The sequence below is a fragment of the Lycium barbarum genome, chromosome 8, assembly GCF_019175385.1.
Source record: "Lycium barbarum isolate Lr01 chromosome 8, ASM1917538v2, whole genome shotgun sequence".
In the NCBI taxonomy this organism is placed as follows: Eukaryota; Viridiplantae; Streptophyta; class Magnoliopsida; order Solanales; family Solanaceae; genus Lycium; species Lycium barbarum.
In genome coordinates this window covers 131,432,775-131,451,357 of record NC_083344.1, presented here as the reverse complement: position 1 = coordinate 131,451,357, position 18,583 = coordinate 131,432,775, and the positions used below count along the sequence as shown (strand labels likewise).

The following is an 18,583-nucleotide window of genomic DNA, read 5'->3' as shown; positions in this document are numbered from 1 at the left end:
CTTTACCTTAGGTTACTTTTTGGCACAAAAATGCCTTCACCTTTGGTCAACTAGCGCAAAAGTAACTTTTTACTAACAATTATTCCAAACAAGGAAAAAAGGGGAAATTTTGTTCTTCAACTATTCAAAATTGGACAATTTTGCCAAACATCTTACACGCAAGAGTATTCTCATTTGCACAAGTCTTGATTGTCACAGTTACTCGATACCTCTCTTGGAAGGAGATAATATGTATCTAATAGAATAATCAAGATACACACAAGTAGATCTAGACAACAGTAAAAAAAAAACGCAACATAGGCGGAAATTAAATGGAAGTATAACTTGCTGCACGATAAATATATAATCTAATTCTCAAAGACTTAAGGCTACAACATTGCTGGTGTAATCTCTTGTCTCAGATGTGAGATGTGTGCTAGTGTTGATTTTCTTGTCCATTTCCTGAATGCTGATTAACACGATTTGGCTTGGCTGGTGTTGAGCGTTCCGACTGAGAAAATCTTATCAAGATTTGCATAAGAACTGTAACAACAGCCAATAGACCAGCTGAAATTGCAATACCCTTCCATGAAGAAAATAATGTTGACGATTGTAAGAATTTGATAGCACCAATTGTGAGTACAGACGCCCAAGATGTAACGACCTGTGATTTAGAAAAGATAAATTAGTTTGCTAGAAAAACAAAAGAACTCAACCGTGCATACTTAGCCACTGGGCTTTGGTCTGGTGATAAGATCATAATTAGCCCAAGGTTAGGTACACGTCACGAGTTTGAACCCTGATGCAGTCGAAAGCCTGACATTGAAGCGGAGAAGGATAGAGGGGTGTGCCCATTATCCACTAGTTTCGAAATGTGAGCAACTGACCCTCAGGAATTTCCCGGTTGAAAAAAAAAAAAAACACTATATGCAGAATAATAGACCCTTGTGGTCCGGCCCTTCCCCGGACCCCGCGCATAGCGAGAGCTTCGTGCACCGGGCTGCCCTTTACTATATGCAGAATAATCTAAGTTTAACCAGCGAGTTTTTACCACGAAGGATTTCACTGGGCGGCCAACATTCTGTAGCGTTTGTTCTCCAAAGGTGTCTTCAGCAATATGTCCGTCTAATAGCTTATCCTGGTTAAGAGTGACAAGATAAAACCAGAAGTAGGATAAAAACTCATTCAGGGAGATGGATAATTTTTCACAGAGCTCACAAATAAGAGGTAGAAATAGTTATGATGCCCATTTAAACACTAGATTCTCGAGATAGGGTAGATGTTCCTATGGAGATTTAACAAGAAAGAAAGGTAACCTTGGCCACAAAGATATCTCTACACCATTGAGCAATGGCATCATCATTTTCTGGTAGATCCTTCATCTTGTGGCGCTTGATGTGCACATGAACCTGCACCATAACAAAAAAACATTTAAACTAAACAAAAGACATTTTCTCTGGCTATCTTAATTCCACTTAGCAGTAAGTAATGGACCAAAGTTCATCACTTAATCATTCTCAGCTCATAAATATGAAACTAATAGACAGGTCATGGATCAACAAGGAGTTAACCGACTTATTCAGATCATAGTTCCAAAGAAAGGACACAGGAACTCTTAATGTGGACCATGATCTGAAAAAATGCAACCAATGCAGTGTCTACTTAAAAATGTAATTGCTTACACCGTTTTTGAATTTGATCCAACGATAAAAAGAGTTATAACTTGTCATTCTGAAGCCATAAATGACTAGCGGATATTTTGATACAAGACCAGAATTCCGAATTATTGGACAGTTTTGCTTACCACAGAAGATTGACCCTTGAAGATTCGCAGCATTGTTGGTGCTGGAGAACTTTTAGGAATGGCAAATGTCACATCATAAATAGCTGGAACAAATGAGCGCATATGATTTACTGCTGAGACAAAGCCCTGAAATCATTGAATATATAAACATTTAGTTTCGTTGTGACAATCCCATAATAGATAGCAAGGCAAAATGTGACAGAATTACTAACTTTAGGATCTTTTTTTTTTTTTTTAATTGCTTTATTACATAGGGGGTAGGGGAAGGGGAAATGGGGGGAGAGAATTACAACGTGGGGATTCGAACCCTCACCAAGAAGGTGAAAGTTCAGGTAGCCAACCAACTGAGCTACTAGATCCCTACCTTTAGGATCCATTACTAACTTAAAGAGAATCTCTTGCCACACCTTAATTAGTTTGTTTGCCTGATTTGTGTAATAACTTGATTTTGAAAGTATCAGCCTGCTTATGATGGCTATAATTCGAGGAAATTTCCGTGTCCTTTTTGAAGCAGGTAACATTTGTTGCCCACCTTAGTACGAGGAATTAACACATTCTTCGGAACAGGTAGTCCTGCTGAGGCTGCATACTCTTGAGCAGCCAAAAGCTTTGCCTGTGTAAAGCGAGTGCCTTCAACAAAAAGTGCCAGCCAGAAAGGTTGAGGGTAATTCCTTAGCCGTTGAAGACCTGACTGCAAATTGGACCCCACACTTATCAAATTACAAATAGTTGTAAATCAACTACCCAAAAAAGATCCTCAACACTCATCAGCAGGCCAAAAGAAAGAGAAATGTAAATCCAGATATGCATCGTGCAGTACTCAAAGTATTTGGACTCAAAGTTGCTCAAATATATTTAAATGTGCAAAGAATGACTAAATCAATCGGGCTTAACTATACCTTTAACGTGCTTTCATCCTTAGCCCAGCTTCTTTCAAGGAACAGATACTCAGAAAACCACATGGACCAACCAAGTACCTGCATAATGCGTAAGATGACTGACCTTAATAGGAAAATAAACTGGAAGAGTCCCATATAATAGAAACTTCATGGAAAAATAGACAAAACGAGTTTAGTATCGTTCACTAACAAAAACATGAGCAAAATGCTAAGATCATTTTTCCTTCCTGTTAACAATATACCACCATATTCAAATAAATGCAGATAAGCGATTTTCCGCAAGAAGTTAAAATACTCCAATGGAGACCATACATCTAAGAAGCTATTGCTTCCTTATTCCATCTTATGCACAATGAACTTATCGAACTCCGAAACACAGCAAAGCCATTACTCTTCCAGTATCCAGAATCACAAATAAATTGCAGGATAATATTGGAATTGGGAGCTTGTCTCTACTAAAATTTAGAGTGGAATGGACAGCAACTAGCTTTTCGTCAAAAAGATGAGTGAGAATCTTTTTAACATCCACTGCAAACACTTAACGGATCAAAAGGAAAAAATAATCACTAGAAACACTTACAGGAAGGAATTTTGAAGATTTCTTCATAACAGCTAATGTGCTACCAAGGCAATCGGATCTCTGCAATTGAAGGATCCAAGAACCAACAAACAGAAGTTAATTGAATAAATGATAATGGTTACTCCCTCTGTCCCAAGTTATGTGAACTGGGCACGGAATTTAAGAATGACCAGAAGAAGATTTTTTAAACTTGTGGTCTAAAATAAGCTATAGATATTTGTGTGGCCAGAAATCATCTAATTAAGGGTAAAATAGGAAGTTTAAAGTTGAATTGTTACTAAATAAGCACGGTGTTTTTTTTTTTTACTTACTAAAAAGGAAAGAGTGTCACATAAATTGGGACAGAGGGAGTATTAGTTATCGCATGGAAGAGCATCATGCAGTAAAAGAAAAGTTCTTGTCCAATTACTTGTTAATTAAAAGTTTAAAATCCATATACAAAAACTAAAACAGGTGACGAACATAGACATGCAAGGAGTTAGATATATCAGTATCACAGGGATACATTTGCATAGGGCAAATTGTTTGCTAAGGGTTTCGGCATAAATAGGTGTCCAAACAGTGACGATTATCGTGCAAACCTGAGCTAAGATCCATCCAACAAGCCAATCAATGTCACTTTTATGATTCACTATCAGTAGGGCGTGTTCTTTACCTGGAACGATCAACCAGCACACCAATAATAAGCATTACTTCAAGAAACTGGACAAAATATAAGTAAAAATGGCAAATGGAGTCCAACTCACCCATTAATCTGAATGTTTCTGAGTCCATGTAAAGTTTAATCTGCAATCGAATGACCTCATCAATGAGAAAAGGAAGTATCGGATGAAAAACATAAGAAGAAACTGACAAAAGCTAATTAAAAGTATATATTTGAATCTTCCCTATCTTAGCTCAAATCAGTTGAACCTTAGTCATTTTACCAAGAGATCAACACAGAATTTTTTTTTTATTAAAACAAAGGATAAAAAAATGTAAGACAGAAGCAACTAGGAACACAAAAAAATATTCAGAACAGGACAAACAGGCACATTGAAAGGAACACAACGGATCTAACAGCAATGCATACAAATATTTCAATGAGTTAGTTATGGAATTTGTATATATAGTTAAACCCTTTCTAGCAAAATGAACTAACCCCCATGTTGACAGCGTTCTCAACCCTATCATGCTTGCTTAGCTTCAATTGCAAAATCTCTGCTTGTTGGTGTTCTAAACTTTTTTGGGATCACAAATTGTTTAGACAATGAGCAGAATGTCACAAAAAACGTTGTGTAGAAATGAAGTAATGAATCAAAACACCAGTGCTATTACAAGAAAGACCATTTCAAGAAAAAGACACGATCTCATTGGTCTAGAAAGCAAATATGAATTGTGAGCAAGCAAAACAGGCTACGCGTTCAAAACTAGAAAACTTGCTAAGTACATGAAAGGCTTATGGCAACAGACACACCCTGCCTCAAAAAGACATTCATGAGGTTAAATATTTCCATTAACTGAAACAACTATGCGTACAGTAAGTGATAACTATGTTTCATCAAAAGAGACATCTGAAATGGATGGTATACTAAAAATTAAAAGCCTAACCATCATAGCAGCATGGATCAGAAAAAAATAAACACTTTTAGCTAATCCTTGTCATTTATTAAGGTCCTCATTCCCACCTTGTAAAAGTTCTTGATTTGTAATATTAAATTTCCTCATCACTTTCAGATGAGATGCTAAACACTGAATAAAAGTTCTAGGAGGACAGGCCAATTATGTAAAAAAAAGATCTTTTTGTGCTTCATATTCTTTCTCTCTTTCTTTCCTTTTGTATGGGCAATTGGTTTATATGCCAAGAATGTAACTTTTTACATTTAAGGGTTGTTTCGTAGGGAGTATTAGGTGGAATAATGCTAGTATAAATTTTAGTATAATGTTTGGCTGGAAATTTAAGTCCAGTAAACTAATACAAGTATTACTTATACACCCCATTCAGTATTGTTCTTATACATAGTAAACCATGGCATTAACAATACCAATTCTATTCTTATACTTAAACACTCTATTCGGTACCATTTAGAAATTATGCAATGCATGTTATTTTTAATACGACAAACCAAACAGTCGATAAGAAAATGGCATAACTAATCCCAGCATAACTTGTCTTCGAACCAAACGACCCCTGACGTTCTTGCTATATAAATAAATAAGCTCTTATCCTATTTCAAAATCATTAGAGAACTACAAACTTATCGAAATAACATAAATATATATATATCCGAGTGAATTACCTTTACACCAGCCCACCAATCAACTAACCACACAAGCTCCAGCCATAAAAGTTCTGCAAGAATTCTATTAATCCTCCTGTATGTGCTCTTCGAAAATGGCCGTATAAGAACAAAGCAAGCAGCCTGGAATTTAACACCTTATCAAAATCCATTTCACCAATTCTATACATGTATTCAATGAAAAAGCAAAATAAAGTACACATCACTAAATACTAGTGTTTAGTGTGTATTGCATTTGCTATTAAACTTAACAAATCAAAGATAGATAAACAAAACACTTCATTTTTTTCTTGAATTAGAGGAATCCCGGATAAAATATACAGCAAATTAAACTTGCAAAAATGCACACATAAAATAAAAGGAAAATGAAAAGCAAGCAGCCTGGAACTTAATTAACACCTTATCAAAATCCATTTACTTCACCAATTTCATATATGTATTCAACAAAAAGCAAAATAAAATACACAAGAGAGCTAATTACGTAAGGATATTTAAATATATACTAATAGTATATACTGCATTTGCCATTAAACTTAACAAATCAAAGATAGATAAACAAAAGACTTCATTTTTTCTTGAAATAGAGGAACCCCATATAATAAAGCAAATTAAACTACTAAAAATGCACACATAAAATAAAAGGAAAAAGAAAAGCAAGCAGCATACACCTTATCAAAAAAACATTATACTTCACCAATTTCATACGTGTATTCAACAAAAAAAGCAAAATAAAATACACAACAGAGCTAATTATGTACGGATGTTTTAATATATGCTACTACTGCCTTTGTTCCAATTTATATGACACCTTTTCTTTTTAATCAGTCAAAAAAAAAAAATGACACATTTCTATATACAGTAAATATTCAACTTTAAATTTCTCTTTAATGAAATGATTTCTAGCCACACAAATTTTTATGATTTATTTTAGACCAAAAATTTCAAAGTCTTCAGCTATTTCTTCAACTTCGTTCTCGGTCAAACAAAGGGGACAGAGCTGAGTAGTAGTATATACTGCATTTGCCATTAAACTTAACAAATCAAAGATAGATAAACAAAAGACTTCATTTTTTCTTGAAATAAAGGAACCCCATATAAAAATATAGAGCAAGAATTCCAAAAATGCAGACAAAACAAAAACCTGAATGAGATTGATGAAGAGACCAGAGATGAAAAATACAACGCCCATAAGGACGATAACAACTGCTGCAACAATAGCCATTGATGAATGAGTCCCCCCACACACACTAGATGTTTCGTATGTGTATGTAAACTATGCAGAAAATGTTTAAAGGATACTGAAGTGTGAAAATGAGGGTAATAAATATTTGGTTGTCATCTAAAAATAGATGTATGTTTCAATCCATCCAGTTTGAAAAATCAAAAGATAATTTAACAGTTTATACTTATTTTACTCTTACTATTAATTTGGGTTGAAAAATTTAATGAATTGTTACTGATTGAAAAACTTTTAAAATATATTTAATTGATTTCAATTATTAAATGATTTAGTAATAATTATGGGTGATATAGTAATATCGTCATTTATTTATGACTCTTAAGGGAGGTGCACGGAGTAATTGTTATTTTAAAAGATCAAGATGTAATTAGTTGATTGTTTCTACCTTTGTCCCTACCCATAAATATTGAGATATATTAATGTGGTGAAAAAAAAAAGAGTAAGTATTGAATTGAGAGGAGTAATAAATAAGAATAATTTAGTTAAATTAGTTCATTTATCCTCTAGTTAATATTTTCTCAGGGCCTCAGGGGTGCAAGAAAATAACATGACAATTAAAATAGATAGAAGGGAGTACTACTTATTTACTTCGTCCTTACCAAGTTATGTGATCATATTTAACCAAGCATAAAGTTTAAGATTTAAAACGAATATATTCATTTTGTCTCAATTTGTTTGTTTTAGCTTGGAGCAGAAGTTATGATTTTAAATTAAACATATATATATATAATGTCTCAAAATATCCTTTAATCTTATGATCTTAAAAATATAAGACTGAAGTAGAATATTTGTGAGACAATAAGTATCTCATTAAAAATAAATTTAAAATTTAAAATTAAATATAAAAATGTTAAGTAGACTATTTTTTTGAAATTGATTAAGAACAAATGATAATGTCTCAAAATATCCTTTAATCTTATGATCTTAAAAATATAAGACTGAAGTAGAATATTTGTGAGACTATAAGTATCTCATTAAAAATAAATTTAAAATTAAATATAAAAATGTTAAGTAGACTATTTTTTTGAAACTGATTAAGAACAAATGGAGTACTTAGTATTTACCATTTTCGAGAAATTTTATTTTGAGTCTCACATGCCAAGTCATACTTGTGTGAGACTCTTCAAAGATGGACATTGGGACCAGCGGGTCCCATTTCTACCACCATTTTCTCTCTCTTTTAATTCCTCTTTCTCATCCCAAACTGCCACTTTTAATTTTCAGTTCTTTACCAAAAAGTTCCACTTCACTCTCCCATCAGAATTCCAACGCATTATTCTCTCTTTTCTTAGAGCTCGTTTGGATTGGCTTATAAGTTGCTTATAAACTGTTTTCAGCTTTTTTGAGTGTTTGACTGGCCAGCTTAAAGTCATTTTGTGCTTAAAATAAGCTCAAAAAAATAATTGAGCCTATTTGACTTAGCTTATCTAAAGCAGCTTAGAAGCTAAAAACAGCTTATAAGCCAAAAAAAAAAAAATTAGATTACCCCAACTTATTTTTTTTTAGCTTATAGGTATAAGCTCATCCAAACAGGCTCTTAACCCAAAACTCGTTTCCTCTCTTTCAATTCCGTCATCACTAGTTTTCAGAAAGAGATTAAGAGCTTGTTTGGATGGGCTTATGCTTAAAAAAATAAGTTAGGGTAGTCTAACTTATTTTTTTGACTTATAAGCTACTTTAGATAAGCTAAGTCAAATAAGCCTAATTATTTTTTTGAGCTTATTTTAAGCACAAAATGACTTTAAGCTGGTCAGCCAAACACTCAAAAAAACTGAAAACAGCTTATAAGCAACTTATAAGTCAATCCAAACGGGCTCAAAAACACTCCATGAAATCATAAAGCTTTTTATCCAAAACTAAAAGCAAACTAAACTGCTAAAGTAATTTTATCAGTTTAATTAGATTATTTTTGCAATAAAATCGGTACCCTTAATTTTAGTAATTTGAATATTTTATTTAAGGATACCACAAAAGGCAGATTCTAACTCTTAACAGATTTTGTACCCACGATTATTACAATGAATATTGCGTTGCTCCGATGGCTTCATGATGAATTTTTCAGGCAATGAAAAAGAATCCTAGAAAAGAAAATTGATCTATATGCTTAAAAAGATAGCATTTACAAATAGATAATAATAATAATTTGAAAATAAATTTTGAATGGAGAACCAAAGTCGATAGGGTGGGAAAAAATATTTTAGATCAAATTTTTCACCCTAATTTCTTTCACTACCCCCTTCTCGTACATTAAAACTATTCCCCCTAAATCGTTTTTTTCCCATTGTTAACCCATTTTTATTCTCCAGGAGGTGTCGTTTCTTTGTCTGCAGATTATAGGCAAAGGAAATGTCTTGGAGTTCTTATGTGGAAAGTGAGTAAAGAAAGGAAAATTAGAAGAGGCTGTTTGGGATGAGAAAGAGGAATTAAAAATGGTGGTAGAAATGGGACAGCTAATCCAGATGTCTAACTTTAAAGAGTCAGACACAAGTATGACTTGGCATGTGAGATTCAAAATAAAATTTCTCATCATTTTCACACGCAGACACATACAGGCTGTCATATCATGAAAATTTTCAGGGCGTATTTATGGATGTGGGTGAGAAGGAAAGATGGCGGGGCCATAATTAATGGGATTCAACTTCCTTTTGTTGTCTTTCATTTAATGGATTTAATTTCGATTATTTTCATTAATGAAAATGGTCGTATTGGCTTTGGTTCCATTTGGTTCTTAACATACAAGTATGAAAGAAATAGTTCTTAATGTATTTCAAAAAGTGATCAGTTTAGTTCTGTCATATAATTTAAAGATAATCACTATTTTAGTTGATAAAAAAAAGGAGGCTCGACATGTGTCCTGCACTTGAGCAATCAAAGTACAAGACAAAGTGTATTTTTCTTGTATTATTTTCAGAACCCAGATTAAAACTTCTAATCCTAACCTCTGTTAAAAGGCTTTTCGAGGACTCGCTTAGGGCTCGTCTCAGGGCGGGCACTTGCAAAACACCCGGAGAATCACGTGTAGGGCTTAGTATTGTGAGTCTTAGGCCTCAAGCATCCGATTGTGCGCCCTGAACACACCTAATGCTCGAGGCTCGCTCAAAAGTTCCTACTAAAATCATATCAAATTCCCTAGTTAGCATCCTTGACCCTTAAATTTTTTAACAAATGAATAATAAAAACTCTAACTCATTTATAGCAATATGAAAATTGAGAGCAACTCAAATAATAAGCCATAATATTTCATAAATACTAACTGAGAACATTGTCAGGATAAATATAAATAGAGCCATTTGACAGCTTTCGATGCAGGGGTGAGGATGCTTAATAAATATTATTCAGTCTCTTATGCTTAATTCTTCCAGCACTTAAAGCATGTCTAAGACTATATATAGACACAAATTTTGACTAACATCAGTTTTTTAATAGGTATAACCCTAGTTCATATGTTTAAACGGAAAAAAACCGGATAAGTTTAAGTTGCCGCATATGTATTCAGCCATAAGATAAACAATCACTCAGAAGGTACATTACAGAATGCAGGGTGAATTTCTCCAAGGCTTAAGGTTAAGGCCATAGCAAATGTACGAAGAATGTTGAAATTGGAGGATAACTAAACCATTTAAATGGAATATACACAAATATATTACATATGTATGATACACCTCTCTTCTTTAAGGAAAGAGAGACCTCATTCCAACTTCTGTTAATTTTAATGATGTATTAATTGCAGAAATTCCACTTCTATCTCGTCCATGAAGAAGTATAGCAAAAAAAAGAAACAAACAAGGAAAATCATGAAGTTTTCCTTAAATATACACTCAAGGATGTGGCCAGTCAAATGCAGTGGGAGGAGAACTATAAGGTCTCATGTTTAAATTCCACCAAAGGCAAAAACTAGGTTCCGTTTGCCTAAACCTCGGAAGGCAGAGTTACCTAGTAACTGTACTATATTAAGAGGAGATGGGAGATATCAGTAGAATAATCAAGGTGCACCTAAGCTTGCTCGGACACATGCCATGTGTTTCTTGTCATATGCTATGCATTATATACGTATGCAATTCTACCGTAGATGTTTGGCGGTGGAATTAATAAAGGGGTTGGCAAAGGACAATGTCACAGATCGAATTACAATTTTGATGGTGAAAGATGCATGATTAAACTACCTAATATAATGAATGTTCAAAATGTCATGGTTGGATAGCTGATGACTGATTTCCATCATTACTTTACAAGGAATACCTAACTTATTCTTGATTAATGCTTTGGTTTCACCTCTAAAGGGAAACTTGAATCATTTTCTCTCTGTTGAATATTGGTTTTAGTTGAGAATTCTACCTGTGAAAACAATTAAGAAGCACAAGTATTAACCAAATAACATCTAGTACCTGAAATTCATTGGCCCGACTAATTTAGATATGCACCACGTAGGGTGCATTGAAGAGAAAATGCTTTTTATTAAGGATTTCTCAATTCACAAGGGTCGAACATGAGACCTCTAGTTAAAAGTGTGCCCGGCGAACTCTCATCCATTTTACTACCATGCGGTGGTGAGTTGAATGTCAAGTTACTTTCATAAAGTTCAGTATAGTCATAAAAACAATTAAAAGTGATCACATGAATTCCCTTTCATATCCTATAGCCGGAAAACAGCACCAATATTTACCCTTTTGCTCTTTCCTTGTCCATTCAAGGCACATATATAGCATTAATGTTGTGGAAACATTAGCCCAAAGCTATGAACTTTTGTTTCGCCAAAAGATGAATAAGTTAACCAAACAAGACTTCTAGAGTCATAGACCTAAATGTAGACTGGTAGTGCCAGAAGTGGCGGATCCAAAATTTAAGTTTTATAGGTTCAATCTTCAAGATTTTTAGTATTGAACTCATTGCATTTTTATAACTATAAGTTCAGATTTACTTTTTGTTGGAATTTTCATGGATTTTTGCACATATATTTATGCTCTCGTCAAAAGTATTGGGTTCAAATATATCCGATACGGATACCTCTTAGTTTTTAGCTTATGATTATTCATTAAAAATAGTTCTTTTCATCTACTGAATTTTCAATCCTTATCATGTACAAATTCTCAGACAAGATGCCATTTGTTTAATTCAAGACCAAAGCTATAACTTTCGGCAATAAAAGAACACAGAGAAAAAGATAAAACCACCAAGCAAAAAGGACATCTTTCTTTTTCCCTTTATTTTCCAATTCTTTTATTGGCATTTTCGTTCTAAAAAAAATAAAAAAATAATGCGACTCGCACAAATAGATTGATAGATGCATATAAATCGTTGTCAATTAATCATGGTTTAACAAATACTATAAGTTTTATTTATTGCATCTGAATGATCAAAACTAGAAATATTCTTACAGTAGGGGGGTCTACCCTAGTGAACGAAACCATCAAACGAATATGGTGTTTTTTTTCTTTTTGCGCATATCATCCTCACGCAGGATCATGCTAATGTTCTACATATCGTTTCCATCTTATGTCCTCAAAGGGACTTAAACCAATATTATTCTTTATACATCAGCTTTTGGAACCTTATTGCTTAGCCAAAAGGAACTTTAAAGCATATTGGAGGTTTTGGAGATTCTTTGTACCAAGCCCACATGCACATATAATGAATATCAATATTTAAGCTCCACCATCATAATGTTCTCTTAGAATACTAGGATTCATTATTCCCAATCTAATAAGAATTTACCAAAGCATCCAATCCTCACAAGGATTAGTGTAATCCCTAATGAATAAGCATCCTCCATAAGCCCCAAATCCAACTTTTGGGATTTGGAATCCACCAAAGTAGTTAAGGATTTCCATGTCTTGTAAATAAGAATCTATCACTCTCGAAGATAAAACTGTCAACTTGTCTTGTTGGGAACACAAAGTAAAGATAAGCATATTTAAAGATGGAATAAATGTACTGCATAGGAGTGTGACGTAGTGGTCAATGAAATAGTGCAAATCTTGAATATCAGCGGTGAAAGTAGCTTGGAAAAATGGGGTTCACTTGAATCCCCTTTGTTAAAAATTTATACTATGCAAATAGGGTAAAAAAAGCAAAGAGTTTTGATCATATACAAGTGGTTGAATCCCCCCTTGAACGTAAGGAAAAATTCTAGGAAAAATCCCTCTTTAGGTCACATGTTCAAATTTCAAATATGATATTTCTGAATCCCCTTGCATAAAACCCTGTCTTTGGAACTCTTGGAGACCAAAGTCCAAGATCCATCAGAGACCAAAAAAAGCATTAGGTGATTTCTTTCCATCTGCCTAAGTCTTGATGGGCGACGTTAGGTGTGGGAGGCACCAAATATCTGGCAAAATAGTTGAGGTGTATGTAAGCTGGCATGAACAATTAAAAAGGACACAGTAAATGTATCATGTAAAGGAATATCTAATTCCAAAATTACATCAATCACTAATCAGAAAGCTTTCTTATCTACCTTTACACAGCACCTTCTAGCACTAACATCATTCCAAACAACATCAGAATTCAGAAATACTTATCTGCACCAGAAGGATAACCTCCTTTTTGTGTTTCTTTCCCATCCAAAATAAGGGTGTGGACCAAAAAAAAAAAACACAAAACATTTTATCAACATTCAGATGAAATAACCTCTGTTAATACAGGATTGATACAAAAAAATACAACTGCTTTCAGTACTCTGAAAACTAAAAAGGGTAAAATTGTTATGAGTAAGAGTCTACATTCAGTAACATTGGAGAAAAATCGCCTAAATCGATTTTTATTTTATACCTACTTCAAATAATAAATTTTCTTCAGAAGCTAGGAAACCAGTTACCATTTACCAAAACCTTATGCTTTGAAAACGCCAAGGATCAGTAAAATGAAAAATAAGGATGTTATTACTGAGCTATTGGCTGATCAAGCTTCATTTGCTCCATCCATGCACCTAGTTGATCAAATTGTTCAATCTGTGAACCTGATGTTGAGCCTTCGCAGATGTTAGCACCAGCATCTGTAAGGCCTGATACACAAGTTGCAGATTTGTCCATAATTTCCTGTGACGATTCTTTCACAAGAGATTGGACCCAAGATAGATCAGGCTCTTCTCCATTGTTAGCAAGCTCAAATGACGATGATCTCCTTAGCCTACCAAACTCCTCGGTATTGACAGCCCAGTCTGGCTTTCCCGAACCTATACCCCAGTTCGACCAAGTATCAGCACCAGAGCCCAGATCACGAGAGCTGAGACTCCTTAGCTGATAATGCTTGTCACTTTGAGCAAGTATTGAGACACGAGAACTCATTGGTGAAATAGGTTCCATCCCTCGGGGAGACATAGGAACTCCAAAAGAGGCCTGCAATGGTGAATTGTCAACATTTCTTGGTGAAAATTTTGTATTAATCGGAGATAACATGGCCTCCTGCTGCTGCTGGAATTGGTTGAAAACCGCTGACTTGTGTGTAGGGGAGAAAACAGCTTGAGCTAATGCTTGATCAGAATATCTAGGAGATGAGCCGCCCTCAGCAGAAAATAAATCCTCGAGATTCGAAGGGGTTAAGGTCCTAGGACGAACTGAACGATTAAAAGAATTAGCATTCATGCAGGACTGGGATAGGCAAGACAGTCCATTTAGTAGCTGCTGTTGCTGCACATCAAAATCTGACAACATATTCAGGTCTTTAGCAGGGATGTCTCTTGCATTTAGTGATGACCGCAAGCGACTGGACTGAAAATTGCTGCCAGGAAGATGCAAAGCTGGGACATTATGTGGGGGCCACACCAAGTTTGAAACACCGTTAGCGGAGGGAGACATTGGAGGAGTGAAGGGTGAGGATGGAGAACCAGGTATTAGGCCCATTGCAGCGGCAGCAGAAGTATTTGATCTAGGTGACAGAACAGCAGAACCAGTAGAGACGTATAGCGGCCTGAGTTCCTCCTGCGTGTGGGCAAAGAAACAAACTCTTCTATCGCACTTTGTACCATCTTTACAAAGCCGAGTTCGATATTGAGCAGGATGTAACCAGCACTCGAAAACCCCATGAGCATAGTCACACATGTCCCCTCGTCTGCAAGCTCCCTTGCGAAACTCAGGGCAAGGTACACAGCTGTAGTGGTACTTTCTTGGATCTCTTCTTCGAGCATTTTCACCCGGATGGACAAATGGACATTCAGTCCAATCATGAGAGTATGCACGAGAGCAAGGCTTGATCTTAAATGAGAACATCCTGAATTCATCTGTGGAGTAGATGCTGTTCTTTATATCAGGCAAGGAGGGATCAATAGGGTATTCTTTCTTCTCTGAAGTAGAGGACACCGGGAGGTCAATAGATTTTGCACTCCTCGGGGAAGAAGTTGTATCTGAAGCAGAAGATGACGAGCCGTCTCCAAGAGAAGGTGAAAGTGGTGGAGAATTTGAGTTTGAACTGGCCATAGACACCCTCAGGTTGCAGTCTCCCATAGCATCCGTTTTGAGCAGATTTGCTAGGCAAGGTTTCATCTTGTGAGCCTTTGGAGAAATAACTATAACATCAAGAGGGCAATAACCACTGGCATCTTTGAGGTTTGGGTCAGCACCAGCTTCTAAAAGCAGTTTGACAGCATCAGCAGCATTCAAAGATCCACCTGAGGCAGCACAATGAAGGGCAGTGCTATTATCACGGCCACAAGAACGATTCACATCAACTCCAGGTAGAGAAAGGATCAGTTTTAAAACATCAATGCTACCATACATAGCAGCAACCAGCAAAGGAGTTCTATGCTCGAGAACCATTTGCTTTGAGCCCTTTTGGCGCCCATACCACAGCCCAACCTCATGAATACTGGATAGATCACGCTCAATCCATTTTTTGAAAGCCTCTATATCGTTGTTGGCTGCAAATTCAAGCAAGCTAGCAAAAGTATCTTCAGTTTCAACAATGAGATGATTCATGTTTATGTTTGGAATCCAACTGAAAGTGAAGAGAAATCAAATATTAGTATCACAACACAACAAATCAAGAAAAATTATTACTGTAAATCTACTGCAGCACAGAGAAGAAGGTCAACCTTCTGTGACAAATAATAGAATTCAATGGCACGTTCACAGGTTCACGAAGTTGCTTTATTGACAGAATTTAACTAAGTACTGTATAAATTAGAATATATGCACAACCAAGAATAATCTTATCTTTATCACAAAAACACAACTCACCATGCTGAGAAGACACAAAAAGGGCACCTATCTTCTGACTCTCAAGGAAAAAGGAAAGGCGCATATCAGATAAACTGATGGGAACAAATACTAATATTCTCAACCAAAATGGAACAATGGAAAAAAATATATAAAGACTCTATCTTGTGCTATTATTATCGTATTCCTCAATTTTATTACTGTTATTGTTTCTCTTACTTTAGTTATCTTTACTACTTTGCTGTCAATACTATTCTCTTCTTCAGTATTTTCATCACAACTTTTTTACTCTGATAATTTTCAAACCTGTTTTGAAACGCTTTTCTTGAGCCTAGGATCTTATCGGAAACAACTTCTCTACCTCACCTAACACCCCACCTCCCCAAACCCCACTTATGGATCACACTAGGTATGTTATTGTTGTTGTCGTCGACTTGAGCAACCTACGAATAAGTTCGCACAATACTACTACTTTTATAGATTGAAAATCTCATTTTCTTGAAAATAAAAGGACAGATTCTACTATCTCATAATAAAAAAAAAAATCATTTTAATTTTGATTCTTTTAACAAGATGCTTCAAAAAAAAAAAATCACAGTTCAATAAAAGAATTCCAAAGATTAACAAATCTTTCCAACTACAAGTATGGATAAAAAAAGGGGGTCAAAATTGCAGGTCATCCACCAAAATCATTGTCCAAAAGCTATTACTTCAAAGAAAAGAAACCCCTCAAGAATTAAAATACATTAACACAAATATGCATATAAAACAAGGACAATCAAGAACTGATAATCAAAAAGTACATATTTACAGTGATATTAAACACTATGAGAAGTTAAAGTAAAAACAAGTCTTACCAAAATTTGAGCTAATAAAATCAAGAAGAACAACTTTGGTTACTCAGCAGCAATTCCCTAGTACCATTTCCATGTTTATCATCAGCACACATATATATTTTATGGTTACGCATATGTATAGAGAGAGAGAAAAAAAAAAGTGGTCAAATCTTGAATTTTATAGATCTAGATAGAGAAAGGAGATAATTTGCGAGAACTCAAGAAGAGTTTCTTCTTCTTCTTTTTTTTTCTTCGCCATTTCCAATGCTCTTTTTCCCTCTCTTTCACTTTCTTGATTTCTCTCTCTTTACTTTTTCCTCAATTATTTTATCTCTTAATAAGTGTCATCGTACATGATCAAAAAAAAATTATCGCATAATAATTAGTCATTTAGCCATAAAAATTATTCACTTTTTTTATTTTTAAGCGTTTGGCCATAAATATTCAGAATACAACTCCGGATCTGTATTCCGAATATAACTCCGGAATTGTATTCTGAAATACCAAAAACAAGAAAAACTTGTTTTTTAAAAAAAAATTACTTTTTTACACTACATTTCACCAAAAATTACAATTTCAAAAACTATGGTCAAACACAACTCCAACTCTAACTTCAAAAATTCAAAAAAAAAAAAAGAATTTGTTTTTGGTATTTATGGTCAAACGGGGCCTAAGTGTCATCTTAGGAAATCAAGACATAAATTAGCTAGTTTTTTCTAATTCTACCCTTTGACAAAAAATGACAAGTTAAAGTAACATATAAATGATGATTAGAAAAGCCACATAATAACTTGGTATTGTTTTATTCTCAATGTCAAAAGATTTACCATTTGTGCATGCTCTAATCAAAAGGAAAAAGTTTATATATGGGTAATTTGGTAAACTTCACATTGCATTATTAATTTCTTAATATGCGTATTTTTAACTTAGATAACACTTATTATGGGACGGAGGGAGTATTATATACTCACTCCTTAAGTACTTCCTAATTTATGGAGTAGTATGTTATTTTTAATTTTTAGACTCTCAATTTAATTAACTTTTAAGTTAAATTAAATTATTAATATTTTAAATTTAAAAATTATATTAAAAAAATTATAAATCAAAATTCTTGTCATTCAGTATGATGAAAAGGTATTAGAAATGTTGATTAACATTTATATAATTTGAATTTCAAAGAATGAAAAGTGGACATAAATGACAGAAAGAGTAGTGATTATTATATGCATAGTAATGGTCTATTTAAGAGTAACGCGCTAGTGCTTTCTTTTTTGGTTTTATTTCCCACGATAGAGTTTGATTATTTTTTAATCGTGCTTGCAGGATCCATTTTGGAGGTAGAACTCTTAACAAAAATTTTTGCATTCCTGCAGTTTTAATCCGAAACATCTAGTTAAGGGTAGAAAGACCCCGAACCATCTCAACACATCCCATGTTGGTAGCGCACTTTCTTTCTCTATGTCGTTTTTTTATCTTGTATACTAATTGGGCAAATTGCTAAACCATGTTATATAGTAAGCACATTAGCACAATAAATCTTGTATTCCCTTTTTTTCGTTTCCGAATTCCGATCTCTCTTGCAATAGATTTTACTTTTTAAAAAAATAGTATAGTCTCAAGACTCTAAATGCTGTCCTAGAAAAAATGTTTGACAATATCCCAAGTACTTAATTCTTAAAATGCTAAGTGGAAAATACTCATTTAGATGTGTTTTTATCCATTTGTTTTTGTTTTTCTATCTTTTTCTAAAAAAAAAATTTAATCCATACTTCTTGCTGTGCGTTATTTTTCTAAAAGCAATTTTATCATGGGATTGT

General features: G+C 34.3%; 2 protein-coding genes across 2 annotated transcripts; both read right to left on the bottom strand.

Moving 5' to 3' along the window:
• Window positions 1–96: 96 nt before the first annotated feature.
• On the bottom strand, window positions 97–6,904 carry LOC132607498 (1-acyl-sn-glycerol-3-phosphate acyltransferase 2-like). Its single transcript, XM_060321497.1, has 11 exons — window positions 6,683–6,904; window positions 5,542–5,664; window positions 4,009–4,048; window positions 3,844–3,917; window positions 3,263–3,322; window positions 2,683–2,760; window positions 2,316–2,474; window positions 1,784–1,909; window positions 1,296–1,388; window positions 1,031–1,117; window positions 97–643 (listed from the first exon to the last, which is right to left on the bottom strand). Exons 1-11 carry the CDS (start codon window positions 6,761–6,763, stop codon window positions 416–418), a joined length of 1,149 nt encoding a protein of 382 aa, XP_060177480.1. The 5' UTR covers window positions 6,764–6,904; the 3' UTR covers window positions 97–415.
• Window positions 6,905–13,368: 6,464 nt separating this feature from the next.
• LOC132607497 (zinc finger CCCH domain-containing protein 30-like) lies at window positions 13,369–17,086 on the bottom strand. Its single transcript, XM_060321496.1, has 2 exons — window positions 16,788–17,086; window positions 13,369–15,709 (listed from the first exon to the last, which is right to left on the bottom strand). Exon 2 carries the CDS (start codon window positions 15,688–15,690, stop codon window positions 13,660–13,662), a length of 2,031 nt encoding a protein of 676 aa, XP_060177479.1. The 5' UTR covers window positions 15,691–15,709; window positions 16,788–17,086; the 3' UTR covers window positions 13,369–13,659.
• Window positions 17,087–18,583: the final 1,497 nt, after the last annotated feature.